Here is a 20,502-nt window from a genome sequence, read left to right on the forward strand (position 1 = left end):
AAGAACCTTGTTTATACATTGTATCTCATCATTTAGGCCACTGTATCATGAACCCCGCTGCTTTGTTTTGGATTCGTGGACAATCCGGGGACTGGATAGAGGATCAAATAGGGATAAATAATCAATAATGTGGTTTAATAAATTGGTCAATTCTCCTGCTATTTTAGTTTCACAGGAAGAGCAATAATATTTCTGTATCCATTTGAGCCGGGATATATTTAGCTATCCTAGAGTGTAAGAAATGGAAAATGAAATGCCCATTTGAATCAATATTAAGTGCATTCCCTCTCACAGATCATGGATAATTCATTCATTTTATAATTGATAAATATGATGGTCATGTGACCGAGTTTATGATTAATCATAAAAAAACATAATAACACAATCAAAACTCTGCAACATTTATCAAATATAACATCACATAATAAATGGCTGTGCCTTGCGACTGACTGGCGACCAGTTCAGGGTGTAGTCCGCCTTTCGCCCGAAGTCAGCTGGGATAGGCTCCAGCGCCCCGCGACCAGGATAAGCGGTGTTGACAATGGATGGATGGATAATAAATGGCATGGCATGGCAGTTCACTTACAGTACTACCAAATATTTCCTAGCTGGCTTTCAAATCAAGACAGAACCACCACAAAGTCGTCACTTGAGAGGAGACAAAATAGGTCAAGTCGAGAGAGAGGAGCGATAAGTCTCCTATAACGTTATTTTGTCTCGTCAATTGTATTCAGATATGTTATTCTCGTTCATTAAACGTGTACTATATCTTGTTTTAATATTATAACCTTAGGAGGTCGTTAAATTTTCAATGACAGTCAGGCAGGCAGATCAATTTGACTTTTTAAACTCTCTCAGGCTTTGTGGTAGTGGGGAAAATGGACTGTCTTGCTAAATAAATGTATTTGAAACGTGCCATATGAAATATTGTCTTCAGAATATTGTTCGGTCTAGCCGGGCAGCTATCTAGCAAACACAGCCCAGATGTAAACGAGATTAAGTTAACCCTGCCTCCTCAGCAAATACCAAATCGAAATACTGCTCGCTACATTTCAAATACGTTGACAGACCATCTGAATTTTAAACATAGAGCAGCCACAAATAAATTACAGCTTACTCGGCTGTCCGTGGTCAGACTGCGGTGGCACAGGTAAAATGCGCTTGACGTTTTTCCTTAGCGGTGGAGTAGAGCAGGTACAGTCTACTTAAAAAACCTTAACGTTGCATACTGTCCGAAAACTACTATCAGTTGTCACCCAGACGGGTTTGAATTCTAAACTGGAGATTCAAACTTTTATACGAACTATCGAGAAAAGATCACAAACATTTGTAATAAAATTTTAATTGAGTAATTTATTATTAACAAATGTATTGCCAACAGTAGGGGTGGCAACTCATCCAACCGCCAGTGGTTCTCGCCAATTTAACACATTAAAACATTTCAAAATCTTTTTTGGTCATGTTATTAGATGAGTGTTGATTCTAAATGCTCAAGGTGTATGTGGCACGTTTGTGTGCTGCTATATTGCACTTCTGTACGTTCTTGCGTTTCTATCATGTTGGATTAAGTGCTGAATTAAATCAGGGTAAATCCCCACTGAAGGCCCAGGCCACTGACTATATATATATCGTGGTATGTATGTACAGTAAACCCTCGTTTATTGTGAGTGTTGTATTGTGTAGTGTTAGGTTCCGAACCACCCCGCAATAGGGGAAATCAGCAAAGTATCTACCAAATTGTTTTTCCCCACTTATTACATATTCTTTAGCTGTATGAACCTCACTAACCTCTTAATAATGTTCCCCATAGCCCTATAAACCACAACCAAACTTTTATAAACACTTTATATAATCTTAAATACTTTTTAAACTTTTAAACACAGATTAATGCACAGTAGTACTGTACACTATGTGCCTTTTATTCCTTGTAATATGTTTTAATTATTTTATTTTTGTTTTGTTTTGTTTTTTTGTTTTAATGTTTTAGGCAAGGAAGACTATTTTACGGCACAACAAAATTAAAGCATACACTCAAAATCCTGTGATATGGCGAATTATGTGCAATGACTTATATGCAATGAAACAAATTTGCAATGCACTGAATCCGCAATAGGTAAACTGCAATATAACGAGGGAACGCTGTAATACGCAATGTCGTAGCTTTCATATTTGGGTACATGTTTTCAGGATTCTCCCCAGTTTCTTGTGCTGTCTGCTGTCTTGTGGAGTGCATGTTTAAAATGGCTGCTATTCCCTTCCAAACCAGACAAACCGACCCTACACCGCCCAGCTGTTCAATTCAATAACAAAATGAAATCTGTACTATAATAAAAAAAATTTCAACATACATGTAGACCTATTTTTAGATGAGCAGAATCAACAGTTTACACTCAATGATGAGTAAAATTGATTAGTTAATATCTGCTGTTTCAATTTAAGACACAATTTTGGTTTAGGGGGCCAGATTCTTTATCCACTGACTTTGTTTGGAGTCTTAACAGATGCCCCTATGTCTCCAACGGCCTGATGAAGTCACTTGTGTACAAGCAAAAATACATGTACAGTGTGTATTTCTGTACATTTTGTCTGGCATTAACAAAATTAAAGTACAGAGCCACAGAGTTACATTTTCGTGATATAAATTATTTATTTACATTTACAGAAAAAAAAAAAATGACTCCATCAAGACAACGTAGTAACAACTCATGGAAACAGAACCCAAGATACAGTAGCTGAAGTCATTGTCACAACCGAAGAAGAGAGCTCTATAATAACATCATGACCTCTGTCAAGGGTCTCCTATAACACAAGGTGCAAGGCATCACGTGTAGCCCCCCCCCCCCCCCCCGAAATCCCCCCCCCCCCTCCAACTGGAATAAAGAAAAGTCGAAATCTAAGCCCCCTTACCCAGCTTTGCACTACCCCCAATTTGCTTTGCCCCCTCGCCTACAAATGACAGACACTGGCTAACCCGCATCTACCAAAACTCACACATCTAATATACACTCACACATACATACTCACATTCAGTTTTCTCACAGAACCCCTTCTCACCAATTCACCCTGTGTTCTCATGGTGTTCTATGGAAAGACCTTTAAAGTGACGCTGTCCACATTCTCCGTGCGTAAATCTCACAGTCAGTGGTGTGCCAGCTCTGTCTTTGCTTGTACCCCCCATGCTCCATGGGGATTCTTGGACGTTCATACCGGCAGAGTGAGAAAGAGGCTCCAGCCACAAGGGGGAAGCAGATCCTAGATTTTTTTGGGGTTGCTCTACAAAGTGTGGGGGAGAGGGGGACATTTAAGAAGACAAGCCTTCCCTAAAGTGGACGGCTATTCTGTCCGACGGGCTCAGATAAGTCGAGTGGAGGCGCGCATGGTGTTCTCGGTACTGAAGTGGACATTGTTTTGCTTCTGCCGATTAATCCTGTTGGAGCGAGGGCACTTTCTGTGTGGGGCCGGACAGAGAAAACAATGTTAAAAGATGTTTCCCCCCCCCAAAAATAAAATCACTTATCAACAAGGAATCTCATGAAAAACAACAAGTTTGAAATCCACGTAGCATTCAGGATACAACAGAGTATTCATACTGTGTGGTTAAAGTGACACAGTATCCATTTTTTTTAATTGGTGCAATTTGAATATACGCCATTAACTCATTGACTGCCAGCCGTTTCAAAGCAGATTTCCCCATGTTGGCATTCGTTTTATAGCATTTTGAGGGACCTTTCAAGACCCACAGAATAATGTGTTCTGTGACGATATACTGTAAGTATCGACCATACCAAACGAAAGAGGAGACTTTCTCCTTTTACCAGAAAAGAGAAGTTTGTTTGTAGCGTTTTCCATTCTATAGTAATCAGCACTAGAAGATGGGTTCTTCTGGCAACTTTCTACTATCGCCACACATACCGTTTATACCATATATATACAGACTCTATTCAAGTGTCAGGTGCCCTAACTTGTCCGAATTCCAATGTTTCCAATTTTCCAATTCCAACTGTTTGCGTTTTTTTTGTGTGCTCTTTCTAAAATGCTCTAATTTAACACAAGCTCGAACAAAATCCTGTCTAATTAGGAAAGTAGTACAGTAATTGAAGAGTCAAACCACGCCAATGTAACACTATGTAACGTTTATTATTATTTTATATATTATTGTTTACTTCTGTGTTGTCACTGTTGATGCTTGTGTACTTATTTATGAGAAATTTGCATGTCTCTTCACACACAGGCATATTAGGTATGTCACTTGAGATAAAAATAAGAAAAAAAAATGGCCGCTTGGATTTGCAGTGTAAATCTGGCCTTCTAATCGAATCTAAGATTGTTTCGATAGACTCGCACCAATTGTATTCGAGCCGTCTGGTTTAATTCCTCTGTGTCAATGTGTTATGAGTCCTCCAGGTGGCACTGATTAAATAAGATGTGAATGAAGAAATGAGGTGATGAGCTAAATATTGGTGAAAATTAGCTGTCCGGATCAAATTATGTATCCAGATTTCATTTGGCATCCTTTTGGCTTCCTGAGCTCGTGTCAGTCAATATGAATATGAATCATCACTGTCTACGAAACAGGTGCTTGTGTGTGTTTGTGTGTGTTTGTGCATGTGGAGACATTTTCTTCTCAACTGCCGTAAGCATTCAGCCAAGACAACCTTTCATTAAATTAGATTTACAACCTATTTGTACCATTAACGGAAACACAGACAAAATAAGGTTTGAGAGGGCACAGGGCAGAGAGAAAAAGAACAGCAAAAAACAACAACAGCAAAACAACAATAAGACAGTATAGTATATAAAGCAAGTATATAAAATGAAGCTTCAAAATCTCTAGGCTCACGAATGCTGTGGCCGTGTCTGCTCAATGCATGGGAACTGCGCCCCACTCAACCGTCCATCAAATACATCTGCATCTGTGTTTCCATAACCAGAGAAAACGACACACACAAGGTGACCTTTTCGGTGTTTCCTATGGGTTTGTGAGCAGCAAAATCCCCTGTGCAACTCGAGTCCCCCACCTATGCTGATTAGTAAGGCTCAGAGCATCTTGTATGAGCACGACTCACCTCGTAATGCAGAGCACCACCACACAGATGATGACCACCTGCAGTGCTCCGATGATGGAGGCGATGAGAACGTAGTGCAGTTTTCCAGAGCCCGGGACCACGTAGAGCACGTTGTACTCTTTGGTGTCACACTGGGGTCCGCTGAAACCTGAGTGGCAACTACAACGCAAATAAGGGAACAGACACAGTTGTTGTTTAGCACTGAAAGAAGTCACATTTATTTTAATAGGTTTAAGGGGCAAGCCGAAAGGAAAAGAAGAAGAAGTTGGCCATGTTTGTGTTTGATTGGGGGTGGGGGCAGGCAATCAGTGGCAAATACACAGGGAAAGGATGACCTAGCACATTATACAAAGCAGCTCAAAAATTCATATCTTCTCTGCTCATCCAAAATTCTTATTATGAGGAATATAATCAATACAAGGCATGGGATGAGGGCATATAATCAAGATGATCAAATATTTGCGTCTGTGCTATCAGGGAGAGCGACAACTGTCATTGAACTACAGTATAGATCAAAATATACACTGAAGGTCGATTTGGCCAGGAATACAATCAACGATCATGGTGCATACGTACATCTGGGTTTATAATTACATATTATGTCAGAGGAAATAATTGACTGATTGATGCATTGCGATACAGACCTACACAAGTAAACAATTCTAACATTAGCATTAATGTCAGACATTAATATGTTACAATAATCAATCATTACATAGCGCAATTACGCCGATGACAATGATTTTGTAGTGACAAAAAGGGAGTGACTTAATAGTTACTCTTGGATATTCAGACTCCGGGGGGTCTGTGAAATACAATAATTTGCTATTTTTAGTTTTATTGTGTTAATATTTATGGCCTGGAAGTGTTTCTCATTCAAATACGATTGGGCAACGTGTGTTCTGACTTGCATACAAATTTCGATAATCTCGGCGTCGCAGGAATGGAACTCTGTCGTAAATTGAAGACCCGCTGTATTAACACTTAAAAACTGATTTGATTGAGGAATGTCAGGTAAATCATTTCCTTGGGTCTTGGAAAATCCTAGTAGCTCCTCTCGATAGCACAATGAATTCAAGAAATAATTCACTCCCTATTTGTTGCTGTTTATATTTTATTATTTTAATGTAAATAACTCGTCTCTTGACATGATAGCTCCACTTACAGTAGCTCCTCTAGTTAGCACAGGGATGGCCACACTTTTTTGCCTTGAGACCTACTTTTCAAATGACTGACTCAAAATGATCTACCTACACCAAAAATGCCTATACAGTATGTACATAGTCTGTGTCTATATGGTCCTGCGACTGACTGGCGACCAGTTCAGGGTGTCATTCGCCTTTTGCCCAAAGTCAGCTGAGATAAGCTCCAGCATCCCGCAACCCTGAACAGGATAAGCGGTACTGAGAATGGATCGATGGTGTTGCAGGAATGGAACTCCGCCGTAAACTGAAGACCCCTTGTAATAATGAATAATAACTGAATGAGAAAAGTCATTTAAATCACTAACTTGTGTCTTGGCAGCTCCTCTTTGTAGCTCATCTCACTTGCACAATGAATACATGATACAATGTATTGTCTTTTTTTCTTACTGTTTTCATTTAATCATCTTGAATATTTTTTAATATAATAGAGGTATTAATAGAGAAATATTATATAATAGAGGTATTAATAGAGAAATATATTTTTTTTTTTCATAAAAATATTTCCTGTATTTGTGACTTTAATTAGTTATCGAGACTAGACTAGACCCCATTGTAAACTGAAGACCTCCTTTATTAACAATTAACAACCGATGTGAGGGATGTCCACATCCAACTTTTTCACTTCCGATCCGATACTGATATTGCAGCCTTCAGTTTTGGCCAATACCGATATCGGTCTGATCCGATTTCAGCAATAATCATCCATCCATCCATTCTCTACAATGCTTATCCTATTCAGGGTCGCGGGGCGCTGGCGCATATCCCAGCTTACTTCAGGTGAAAGGCAGACTACACTCTCAACTGGTCGCCAGTCATTCGCAGGGCACATACAGAGAGAGACAACCATTCAGACTCACTTTCACACCGTCACTGAGTGGGAACTGAACCCAAGTTGCCTGCACCGGTCAGGCGAATGTACCACTACACCATCAGTGACTGCAATAATCATATAGAATTTATTTATTTTTTTAGTCTGAAATATTAGAAAAGGCTTCATCAAGTGATATGACTCAAACAGAGAACAATAATCAGCAACAGTAGGCATGAGCAAAACAGAACCATTTATTATTAACCAATGGGTTACATAAAGTAACTGCTGTGCACGTCTAGACCTCTGAGGGGCAGTGTAGTGTACGCAATGAGATACACTTGCAGTAACAAAGAAAGTAGAAGTCACAATCGAAGATTGTTATTATAACTCTTTATGGGGTTTGAAGAATATATGCCAGAGAGTATTGTTATATTGCCTGTTTGTATGTTTATATAGCATTTATGTACCAATATTCACTATTTTGAGAGATATAGGTGCTGTGAGTTCAATGCTAATTTTCGGTAGCTCATCAATCGTGTTCTTCAGTCCTTGTTTGTCAGCTTTGAGCTAGCAATTTTTGTGACCAAAAATGAAGTAAGCTACAAAATCTTTAATTTGTTTGAACATTCAGTAAGTGTAATTCCTTTGTTATGTGTGTTTAGTTTTACAGTGAACTTCAAGGAGAGTGTCAATGAACGACTTTAAGCAAGTAACATTCACTCCTTGCTACTATGTTAGCACCTTAGCAACCAGTTGCTCTGATCATGTGGACTCTAAATACCATCCGGGTGCTAATGGATAAAGTGCTGGAGCAGTGCATGAAATGGACTGCTTTTATAAGAGTGGTAAAATCCGACATTTTAGATTCGGTCCGATCCAATCGCATCCTTGTTTTTTTGCTGATGTCGGACCTATTTCTGATTGCAAAGATCGGATCGAGACACCCTTAACTGATATATATATATATCCATCCATCCATTTTCTGAGCCGCTTCTCCTCACTAGGGTCGCGGGCGTGCTGGAGCCTATCCCAGCTATCATCGGGCAGGAGGCGGGGTACACCCTGAACTGGTTGCCAACAAATTCGCACGCACAGTCACACCTACGGGAAATTTAGAGTCTTCAATTAATGCATGTTTTTTGGGATGTGGGAGTAAACCGGAGTGCCCGGAGAAAACCCACGCAGGCACGGGAGAACATGCAAACTCCACACAGGCGGGGCCGGGGATTGAACCCGGGACCTCAGAACTGTGAGGCTGACGCTCTAAACAGTCGTCCACCGTGCCGCCTCTCTCCCTCTCTCCCTCTCTCCCTCTCTCTCTCTCTCTCTCTCTCTCTCTCTCTCTCTCTCTCTCTCTCTTTCTCTCTCTCTCTCTCTCTCTCTCTCTCTCTCTCTCTCTCTCTCTATATATATATATATATATATATATATAAATGATGATGAGTATATAATGATGTTTAGAATGATGTTTATCGAGTCCTCAGATATTGTCTTTTCTCAGTGGGTACGCTAAAGCCAGCTAGCAAGACAGACAGACAGACAGAAAGAGGGAGACAGGGACAAATCTGGATGATCTCTATCATCAGAGAGGAGCTAAATGGTCCACCTTTTATCGTTCTGCCTGTCTGACTCTGTCTCGCAATCTCTTCTTCCATTGAGCTGCCTTCTCTCTGTCTCAGGGGAGATTGTTACCCGCAAACAGCAGCGTATCCTTGTTTGGTACAAATACGCACACAGTCACAGTTCAGCCTCCATCTCACGAAGTGTGGCGAACATTTCAACCCTGCTGTATTTTGAGGGTCTTCACCTTAGGATACAAGCTGTGATTCACGAGTCCAGTAGGGGGCAGAAAAGGTCTTTAACCACAGCATCTTCACAGCAGCAAAAAAATGTCCATCTCGACAAACAGGGAAGAAAGGGAGCGAGAGAGATAGTAGTTGGAGAGCGATACCCACACCCCCTGGCTGCTACACTATCAGGCTCTAAATGATGGGAGTCTTAGCAGTACAATTACACATTCCCTCTGTGTGCTTGTTGTTACACTTCAGTATTCGTTTCTCATTGTGCTTTTATGCAAACGTAAAATCTCTTGCTGTCTGCATTTAAGTGTATTTTGTGTAGCCGAGAGAATCATGTGCAGTGCACGCATAGTCTCATTAGTGCCTGTGTCACTGTTGTTGCCAAAATGTGTGTGTTGGTGCTGATTTTGTGTTTAATCACTAATGAGGACCAAAAAAAATAAAAATGAAATCAAATTCCCTAATAAGTGGACCTTTCAACACAGATCATTTTCATTAAAACGCAAATGTATTTAAAGGGGACATAGTAAGGGAATTAATCGTTGCATCTCGTGAGTGCCTGCCCACCCATCAAGTGGGAAATGAGTGAAATGTGATCTTTAACAAGGAAAATCCACTCTATATAATTGTACTTTTATCAAAAAAATTCATAACGCAAACAAATAGAATGTAAAGACTTAAACAGTTTGTGCATCATGATTAATTCATTGCAGCAACTTCTGCTGTGTGCGACTTGGACATTTGGCTGCAGTATAAAACAGTCATGCAGACAAACGAAGAGCAATTCCACTCAACTATTATGACTCAGTAATCTGCACTAATATTAGTCAATTTTTTTTGCAGAGGATTAAGAATACACGCCTGTCAGTATCGTTATATTGTCTGTGTACATATGTTGCTGCACTGTTTGTGTTGAAATATCAGTCCCTTAAGGTGTTGTAACACCGCCCCATAGATGCTAAGTGTTAGTCCATGTATGGTATTAACAGTTATGTGTTAGCATTAAGCGAAACCTTTTAAGTAGCTACTTATTTTATATTTAGTTTTAGCGTAAACTTCAACTGGTTGTAGCATTAAACAGCTTGAAGCCTCTTTTTTGAAGATTTGTTCACTATCTTCTAAAATGCTGCTTTTTGTGAAGTGGGCTGAGTTGAGTTCAGGACTTGTATTTAAATATTTTGCTCACCAGAGAGAGAAAAAAAAAAGAAACGACAGAAAACTGCTTTTTTCAACATTCTTCCACAAGTAGAAGCTAGTGGCCTCATTCAACACCCTGGCTCCGCCCTCAAGCATCATGCTAACAAAAGCTGTACTCTGTAGGTTTATTGGCCGAGCAGTGTACGGGGCGAGGTATACAATCACTTATTTGCATGTAGCAGGACCGCCCCCTCAAAATAGGCTTTTCTCAACAAAACACGAAACGGGGAGTTTAAACTTTTAAGACACCTGGGGAGTGATTTAAATTGTGAAAAAAAAATTTGAATAATATCTCTCTTTTCGTGTATTTCCCCCTTTGTAGTTGTTTAGAGCAAAAGCAAAAGCTGGATCTAGGAATGCAGTGGCATTAAAATAGTGTCTCCTCGGAAAAGAAACAAAGCCTCCCAGGTAAGTCAAACTTGCTTGCAATCAAAAACAAGAGCAAATCGAAAAAATAGCCGTAGAAGCTGAATCATCCAAGTTAAACTGTGTCCCCCGGCACTTACATTATGCGAGTGTGCATTCTGTATGTACATGTAAGGCTCCTTTGCTTCATAAATGGATGTCCCAAAGAAAGAAAACCAGGCATCCAAGGATTCTGAGTGCTGCATTTGAATAGATACAGAGAGTTGGAGCTAAGTCGTCTTACAACATATATATATATATATATATATATATATATATATATATATATATATATATACACGTATACACGCACACACGCACAAACGATGCTGAAAATGACTGCTGAGGTCAAGTACTACCTGACTTGATAGCGTGTGTCACTGTGGTTATGGTAAATAAACAGTTAACGTTCCCAAATGTGCGTGCGTGTGCGTCTGTGTGTGTGTACGTTGTGTGTGTTATGTGGGGAACACATACACAACTCCGAGTCGAATGAGCTGTTTAGCTCCTTACCCTGCTAGCCTGCAAGCTAACAAATGTAATAACTTTCCCTAAGTTTCCTACTTGAGTGTATCTATGGAGCTCTGCCAGTGGCTTGATGCGTCGTGGGTGGTGGTGCAGCGGGTTCTACCAAAATGAAAATGTATCGAACCCAGAAAAAACTCTTGTGTCCATTGTATTTATCAAACAATAACCCGCAGGACGAAAATCAAATGAAATCCTTGAATATTGCTTGAATGCACTTCTAGTGTAATTGCAGAGACACTTGTATTCATTGTATTGTATAGTTGCATGAACACAGCAGATTGTTTTTTCTTTCCTCTTTGGGATTAATCAAATCCCTTATCTTGCAATTCCTGTATGCTTCCTAAAATTGAGTACTGAATAAATGGTGCCTATGTTATTTACACAAGGAGTAGGCAATACTGCTGTGAAGGAAACATAGGCTGCTCTTCTTTTCTGTACAGACCTTCGACACAGCCACGAAGAGTGAATGTAATGCACGGCGGTTGTATGTGTGTGTGTGTGCATGCGTGTGTACCTGCATGACGGCTGGGCAGGTATACTGGGGAACTGACACTCTCCATGTACACAATAATTCTTGTAGAGATCTGGACAGGGGGTGTACAGGCCATCTGCCTGTCCATTTCCTGACAATAGAAAATGGATAAGAGGGTATGTAGCACAGAAATTAATCCTATATAATCCAAGCAGTTATCCACCCATAATGAATGTGTAAACCATTAACCCACTATGCATGGGTAACATGTTTAACCCATTTGTAACACAAATGTAACAAATGTGTAGTGTATGTATAATATATGTAATGTGTAAAACATGTAACATTTGCAATGTAACACATGTAACACACGTGTAACACCATATAGCATGTGCAAAATGTGTTTTGAATGTCACACATATACATAAACGTGAACGATATATAAATGTTACATAAGTTTCTGAAACGATGCATGCATGTATAACCCACGCCACGTAAAAAAATTGTAACGCTGTTGACATGTTTTTACCATTTTGTAGCTTTTGTGTAATGCTGATATTATGTGTGTAATACAAGCGTAACACACGTGTAACACATGTTCTACATGTTAACATGTGTAATGCATATCTCACGTGTAATACATGTAGTATAATACCTGTAATGCAAGTGTATGGCATATGTAACATGCAATACATTTGCAGCATATTTTTTTAATTCACGTAATGTACACAAAATATATAACGTGTAACATGTGTATATGTGCATTGGTAACACATGTGTAACGTGTGATGACAGGGTAACGCACGTGTTATTGTATGTGTTACACATGCAATGCACATGCATGCATAGCATACTTGTAATGCATGTAATGTGTGTAGCATGTGAGTACACGTGTAATGCATATGTATTACATTACATGTGTAATGTATATGTAATACATGTGTATGTATATGTATATATGTAAAATGTAAAACACGTAATGGATGTGGTTCACTTGTAATGCATGGAAAAAAACTATATATATATAAAATCAGAATAAGCGGTGTGGCAACACGTTTTCTTACCGGTGATGTCTGTGGGTGCGAAATGTCCACCTCCGCCTTTGTTTCCATCTGAAAAAAAGGCCAGAAAGTAACGTTGATTTCAGGCTGAAACCTTTCACCTAGCCATTAGGAGATACACGTTAAAACAAATGCCACAATGGAAAGTGAGAGAATTCAATGTGATTTCACCGCAATAAAAGGGCACAGGAGACATCCGCAACTGTCACTTAATACATAAAAATGTGGACACTGAATTCTCAAAACGCACACCATGTCTTTTTCTATTATACTGTACAAAGGGTAGAAAGGATAGGAGTCTGAGGGTACAAAAGATAAGAGAACATTATTTTTGCTCCCCTTATTGGTGCTGCTTGGAAAATTGCACTTCGCAAGAGTAAAACAGTGCATTTTCGTTGATTATCAGCTTATTGCCATGATTTTTATTTTTTTTTCAAAGGCCAGGAGATTGTATTTCCACTGTCACTCTGCCAAAGTATTTTTTGCACTGTTTCACAGACATGTTGGGAGAAAAGAATGCAAGAAATGTGGTGGGCTCTGCAAGCTTGGGTTTATTTATTTGCTCTCATAATATCAGAAGCAACTCAAGTTTTCTGTTTGTGTTTAAGATGCCTTGGTGAAGTTGAACCCCCAATTAGTGTTTGTCTGTGTCCGCTGAATGCGCCACTTGTACATATCTGCGCACTAATTGACAAGTGTATGAAGTGGAGGGAATGACATGCAGCTTTCACGAGTAAAAATGCTTTTATTGTCTTTACGGGCACTTGTTTTTTTTCTTGTTTTTTTTCCTTCAGACTCTTGGCTCTGCTTCTGTCGTGGAGACTCAAATCTTTACTGGCTACCCTCGTTGCCAGGAACCCTTTCTAAGAAAAGAAAATCTCCCATCTTGACTGAAAGCTATGCCAGATGGTGTGAAGTCCAGCATCTTGGAATCGCTGTTTGTTATTGTTATTCTTTTTGAGAAATTGTTGAACTTTTGAAGGGCCTGAAAACTCACAAATTTTTTATATCATACGTCATCAATTTGTGGCGACGCATTGTGGTGACAGATGATGCTTTAAAAAGGATTCTTAAACTTTTTGGGTCCTGAGACCCCTTACGGGGTAGAATTTTTTCTGAGGACCCCCTCAAAATCCTAACCGTAATTTAACATAACTACTATCAGTACCCCAAAATATTGTAAGAATTAAAACGACTTAATGTTATCACACCAAATCCATGTTTTTCAAGAAAAAAAAAAAAAAACTTTTGCCAGACAAAGTATGTATTTTGTCGGCATGAAAGTCATAATCTTGCAAGAATAAAGTCTTAATTAAGTATTCTCAAATAAATACATCATTTGTGCAAAAAAAAATATATACACCTTTTGTTGTAAAAAATCTGCATCTGATTTATGTGATTATAAGTCAAAATAATATCAGAGTTTTTAATTGGCCGGAAAGCTAAGGTAGGGAGAAGTCACTGGTTCATTATGTTTGGTTTATTGGCACACCGGTCCCCATATGTAGGTATGCACTAATTTAAATGATACACCATGATAATTTATTCAAATTATTATGGACCCCTGAGGGACCAGAGACACAAGATTGACAACCACTAAATCATCAGGTAATTTGCCCAAATGAGCACCAATAAGAAGCGGGTAACCTAGCGAAGACACTTTGAGCGATGCAAAAGGTGTTTTTTTTTTTTTTCTTTTTTGTGCTAATGTGGCCGGAGCATAAAGTCAAAGTTTTGATGATGGTTTTAAAGAGCTGTCTTGAAAAAGGGTGTGCGAGGGCTCGGTCATTACAAATTGAACCTGATTCCCACGGCATCCCCTGACTCTCGAGCTGCACTGAGTGAGGCAATGTCATTTGTTTCTCTTGCTGCTTCCCCTGATTGAAACAAATTGCATGAAGTACACAGCGATCAATCTACTTTATTCTGACCAAAAGTGTATTTTATATATATATATATATATATTATAATATATATATTCTTTATATATATATATATATATATATATATATATATATATATATATATATATATATATATATATATGTATAATGAGGCAATCGAGCCGTCTATTCTGGTCCCAAAGCAAGTTAGGACTGATTGTGTTGTCCCCAGTTAATTCTTTAAAACTTTCGTCTCAAATTTCCAATCAATTGTCCCTAAATGCCCCGCCGAGGCAACACGCACTCATGCACATTAAAGAGCAACGTCGAGATTTGAGCACCTTTGCTGAATTGTTACAGTAGCTGATGCGCTTTCTGTCCACATGATGGCAACTTCCGCCAATTTGAACAGTTGCGTAATGCCAGTCAAAGTGACCCGAAATACAGACAAATTAAAATGCTTCAGGATCGTTCCCAGAAAAACAAACAAACAACAACAACAACAACAACAAAACATCTTTATCTCCAGCCGGCTGGATTAGCAAAAAAATGTGTCACTTTATGGGTTTTAACCACGCTGATTAATAAAATATATCTGTGCCTTGAACAGTAACAAACAAACACTGAATCCAAATGGAAGGTAATTAAGGTAATGGAAGGTAATTAACATTCAGTAATGCTGTCACTATACTCCAGATATTGTATGGAGGGGATGGCACATTATCTTTGCAGATGTTTCCGTAATGTGATTAAAGCAATTGTGTTGTCTATGCGTTTGGGGTGTAGCAGGGAAGGGAAGCCGAGAGGACAATGCACTTGGTTTGCTTGCCCAACTGTCCAGTACGGACCCACAGCTATGTTAAAAGTTTCCTGAAGAAATATCGCCTGTAGCGTAAATAATGGTTGTATAATGACCTGGGTTTGAGTCTGGAACAAACAAATTCATACAGTGGGTACGGAAAGTTTTCAGACCCCCTTAAATTTTTCACTCTTTGTTATATTGCAGCCATTTGTTAAAATCATTTAAGTTCATTTTTTTCTCCTCATTAATGTACATACAGCACCCCATATTGACAGAAAAAAAACAGAATTGTTGAAATTTTTGCTGATTTATTAAAAAAGAAAAACTGAAATATCACACAGCCATAACTATTCAGACCCTTTGCTGTGACACTCATATATTTAACTCGGGTGCTGTCCATTTCTTCTGATCATCCTCAAAATGGTTCTCCACATTCATTGGAGTCGAGCTGTGTTTGATTATACTGATTGGACTTGATTAGGAAAGCCACACACCTGTCTATATAAGACCTTACTGCTCACAGTGCATGTCAGAGCAAATGAGAATCATGAAATCAAAGGAACTGCCTGAAGAGTTCAGAGACAGAATTGTGGGAAGGCACAGATCTGGCCAAGGTTACAAAAAGAATTCTGCTTAAGGTTCCTAAAAGCACAGTGACCTCCATAATCCTGAAATGGAAGACATTTGGGACGATGAGAACCCTTCCTAGAGCTGGCCGTCCAGCCAAACTGAGCAATTGGGGGAGAAGAGCCTTGGTGAGAGTGGTAAAGAAGAACCCAAAGATCACTGTGGCTGAGCTCCAGAGATGCAATCGGGAGATGGGAGAAAGTTCTAGAAAGTCAACCATCACTGCAGCCCTCCACCAGTTGGGGCTTTATGGCAGAGTGGCCCGACGGAAGCCTCTCCTCAGTGCAACACACATGAAAGCCCGCATGGAGTTTGCTAAAAAGAGAAATAAGATTCTCTGGTCTGAGGAGACCAAGATAGAAATTGTTGGCCTTAATTCTACGTGGCATGTGTGGAAAAAAGCAGGCACTGCTCATCACCTGTCCAATACAGTCCCAACAGTGAAGCATGGTGGTGGCAGCATCATGATGAGGTCCAGAGTGCTCAGGACCTCAGACTGGGCCAAAGGTTCACCTTCAAACAAGACAATGACCCTAAGCACACAGCAAAAATATAGATGGAATGGCTTTAGAACAACTCCGTTACTGTTCTTGAATGGCCCAGCCAGAGCCCTGACTTAAACCCAATTGAGCAACTCTGGAAAGACTTGAAAATGGCTGTCCACCAACGTTCACCATCCAACCTGACAGAACTGAAGAGGATCTACAAGGAGGAATGGCAGATGATCCTTAAATCCAGGTGTGAAAAACTTGTTGCATCATTCCCAAAAAAGACTCACGGCTGTGTTAGCTCAAAAGGGTGCTTTACTAAATACTGAGCAAAGGATCTGAATACTTATCGCTGTGTTATATTTCAGTTTTTCTTTTTTAATAAATCTTCAAAAATTTCAACAATTCCGTTTTTTTCCTGTCAATATGGAGTGCTGTGTGGAAAAAAATGAACTTAAATTATTTTAGCAAATGGCTCCAATATAAAATGAGTGAAAATTTTAAGGGGGTCTGAATACTTTCCGTACTCACTGTATTACATTAAAAATGAGGGGGATAAAGAGTTTTTATACCACATCAACTTAGAGGTCAACTGTCGCCATGGAAGAGATGCTGTTTGACTTTGGAGTTTCCATTGGATTCCAAAATAAATATTTGCACAAAAATTTACATCTGATTTTGGTTTTACAGTGGTAGTGGTTAGCACGTCTGCCTCTCATTCGAGTGATCCTCCAGCTCACATGCAACCCTAATGAGGAGAGGCGGTCTAGAAAATTATTTGTGTACATTTTATTTGTTTTTACAATCTCCTATAGTACATTCGTACATTGGGGTTCGTTCATCATGTTGGTTTTGGTTCATTATTTGATTAAATCTTACCGCACAGCAGTTGTCAAGCAGCACTGGCTCATTTCAGTGATGCCGAAATTTTTCCAAACTGGTAGCTGTCAGCAGAACCCAGAGGAAGCTCTGGGGTATTCTATTCTTCTTTTCCCTATGTCTTTTGTAATAGGCTTGTGAGGAAAAAGACGTATTTTGAAGTGCAACTTTCAATGAGAATAAACATGTTATAGCGCTCTCACAAATGCTTCTCACCAACAGATGGTACTTGTTAATGATTCGCATAGTCACATGACAAGCAGTGTTCCGCTTGAGAGGTTCAATGAATCTTAGCTTCCTGGTTATCATCAAAATTGACTCTGTGCCAACATATAAAAGGCAGACGGAATTTAAGACTGTCTCATAAAAGGGTTTGCTGAAAAAAACCACCATGTCAAGATGGGTCGCTTTTCTTTTTTAAATATTCGCTAAAGCGGTCAGAAAAAACATTTAAGAAAGCATCCACCTTGTTAAGTTGGCAAGACTGACTGTTATTTTGTAAACTAGCTCCTCTTTGTTCACAGCCATGTTGTCAGTGGAAGCATTGAACATCAGTTAATGATGATGGTTAAATAATACATTTAATTCAATTGAGTTCAATTAATAACTAAATGTGATCTAACAAATGTAACGGAAACATTTTAACCATGTTTTGTGTATATTGCTGCTGTCTGGTGAAAACCTTGAATGTCAAAATATGGTCAATTTCTTTTTCATTCACAAATTGATACAAATGGTCTGTCCCCACATAGTCTGTAATTTTTTACAACGTATTATCTCATCTAAAGTGTTGAAAATAGCTTGAGATCAAATCTAGTGACGTATAACTCCACCGCTTCTTGACTCTGTTGGAGCCATGTGGCATTATATTGCTTCAAGATTGAAAGGCTGCATGACAAAAACAGTGAAAAGAGTTACATTAGCTACATTTAGGTAGGCCTGTTTTGTGAAATTTTGATAGCTGTAATATTTTGTTGCAGAAGGAAGCTGGTCAGCCACAAAGGTAAGTTTGCATACAGATTCATTTTTTATGTATTCCACTCTCGTCTGGTCAGTTCGTTGTTTTTATTGACTTATTTATTCTTAATTGGCTCACGCAAGACTCTCAGACCTTTGAAATAGACTTGTTAGGGGCTCGGTGAAGTCTGTTTCCAGCAAGATGGCGTTTAATTTAGATTTTGGAGATGCGAGGGGTCCGCCTGACATTGATGATATACTGCTTGTAACTGGGATGAATTAAACATGTGTTGTGTATGTTAACATAAAATTGTCTGCTTGTGTTTAGCTAAAACCCCCAAAATGCAGGCCCACACACTTGCTGAATCACAAAAATATTAACACCACACACGGGTTAAACAGGTCACCAATATTTAGGTGCTCCCACGCAGCTCGCAATTTTACTTTGAACGACCTGTTGACACCAATATCTAGCGGTTGGAGTTCTTTGGTTAATCCACCTGGAATTATGGCAAGATCCAAATTAGTTTGCTTCATTTGGGTTTTGACATTATCGGTGAGATGGGCGCGCAGGGAGTCACAGATCAATAGGGACGGATATTTGTGGAAAAAGCCATCCTGTCTCTTGACGTAAACTTCTTTCAGCCACTCACTCATCTTCTCCCTGTCCATCCAGCACTTTGAGTTAGCCTTGATGATGAAGCCGGTCGGAAACCTTTCTTTTGGCAAGGTCTTCCTCTTGAAAATGACCATGGGTGATAGTTTCTGGCCATTAGCCTGTCAACCCAGAACTACAGTGAAGGATGAGTTCTCGTGTCCTGTGCTGCGTATAGATACGTACTGGTCCCTGTTTTCTCGACAGTACGGTTCGGTTTGGTCTTCTTTACTTGGCGCAGGTCATCTTCTTGCTTCCTCCCCTTCCGTACCATTGATTCATTAATGTTGAATTCTCTCGCAACTGCTCTATTCCCATGCTCTACTGAGTGACTGATAGCCTTGAGTTTGAAAGCCCCTTCGTAAGCATGTCTCTTAACAGGTGCCATTTTGGGGTCCTTATACACACACCATAATATTATGTTGAAGCACAGTACGTATTACTCCGCGAGGCTCCTGACTATGGTAGCTGTAATCAAGCCATCAAGCAGTGTGGCTTCGCAGGTTACCAAAGTCGTACTAAAACATTTTGACAGATTTTTAAGGATCGGTTCGAGGTCAGTAAGCAAAACCAGGATTAATACATCAGGCGCACCGGATTGTCAGGCACACTGTTGATTTTTGAGAAAATGTAAGGATTTTAAGTGTGCCTTATAGTCCGAAAAATACGGTACATATTGGTTCACATGGTAGTTATGTTAAATTGGTGTCAGGATTATGAGGGACTTCCTTGAAAAAAAGTTCTTCCTGGACCCAAAAAATTGGCGAACCCCAACCTCTGACCAGAACTGGCTTTGAAAGAAAATTGCACAGGTACATTTGTGACGTTTTACAATGTGTTTACAATATTGACTCTGACCTTGGCAGTGGCCCAGGTGTTTGACCTCAATGCGCTCCTGCTTCTGACAGGAGGCCTCCTTCACCTGGCAGGGGTTGTCATAGGAACGGCCATCGGAGGCACAGACTGGATTGAAGCTGATGTGGGAACAGTCGATGTTGCAAACGCACCTGCAACACAAGAGGCCACTTAAACAATTGTTTGTGTCACACGATAGTATGTAAAACATCCGCGGCTGTGGTACGACAAGATTTTGACCAAATATGACTAAAGGGTTAATGAAACTGTTAGAAAAAAAATCTTACCCCCTTACACCTGTCAGAAAACACACAGCCAAGCTTTTACTAGGTTGGGATGTTGTGGCCGAGCATTGTAATCCCGTTCAAATTGTCTTTTGACACATTCAATTTGACACAATAGCGAAATAGATGAAACTTTGCACAAAACAAAATTTAAAAATAAGAAAAAAAGAAAGAAAGAAGACAAAAAGAGACAGGCTGCACAGAAGGCTGGTCTGATAAAAAACCTCACAATGGAAACAAAGAGATAAGAAAACCGCACATTTCAATGCTTCTTGAAAACAGCCCTGAATGGAAAGTACTAACTTGGGCGCAGATAATATAGTCGCATTAGCATGCCATTATCCGAAATAGTTTGTTTACCATCTCTTTACGTCCTTCCACACCTGACACTATCTTGATGAAGCTGAAAATGTATAATGTACACGCCACAGTGGTTGGATGTGTTTCAAGTGGAACGTCAATTGTCCAACTGTGGTGACAACGCAACTGCTTGTTTCAATGAGAAAATGAAAATGTAGTAGTAAACTG

The 20,502-nt window shown here is 39.5% G+C and overlaps 1 protein-coding gene across 2 annotated transcripts in view; it reads right to left on the minus strand.

The window, feature by feature from the left end:
* Window positions 1–2,916: 2,916 nt before the first annotated feature.
* Window positions 2,917–20,502, minus strand: part of tmeff2a (transmembrane protein with EGF-like and two follistatin-like domains 2a) — a 130,675-nt gene continuing 113,089 nt past the window's right edge. Inside the window, exons 6-11 of one of the 2 annotated variants that reach the window (XR_009769566.1) lie at window positions 19,694–19,842; window positions 12,548–12,595; window positions 11,526–11,634; window positions 5,067–5,225; window positions 4,841–4,913; window positions 3,438–3,448 (exon numbers count right to left, since the gene is read on the minus strand). Coding sequence is in view for 1 of the 2 variants with exons in the window: in XM_061692110.1 (XP_061548094.1) it covers window positions 3,352–3,448; window positions 5,067–5,225; window positions 11,526–11,634; window positions 12,548–12,595; window positions 19,694–19,842 (562 nt within the window). In the remaining variant the exon portion in view is untranslated. Of the gene's footprint in view, window positions 3,449–4,840; window positions 4,914–5,066; window positions 5,226–11,525; window positions 11,635–12,547; window positions 12,596–19,693; window positions 19,843–20,502 lie in introns of both variants that reach the window. The other variant, XM_061692110.1, reaches the window with a different exon arrangement.

This window comes from Phycodurus eques, chromosome 12 (assembly GCF_024500275.1).
Source record: "Phycodurus eques isolate BA_2022a chromosome 12, UOR_Pequ_1.1, whole genome shotgun sequence".
Classification (NCBI taxonomy): domain Eukaryota; kingdom Metazoa; phylum Chordata; class Actinopteri; order Syngnathiformes; family Syngnathidae; genus Phycodurus; species Phycodurus eques.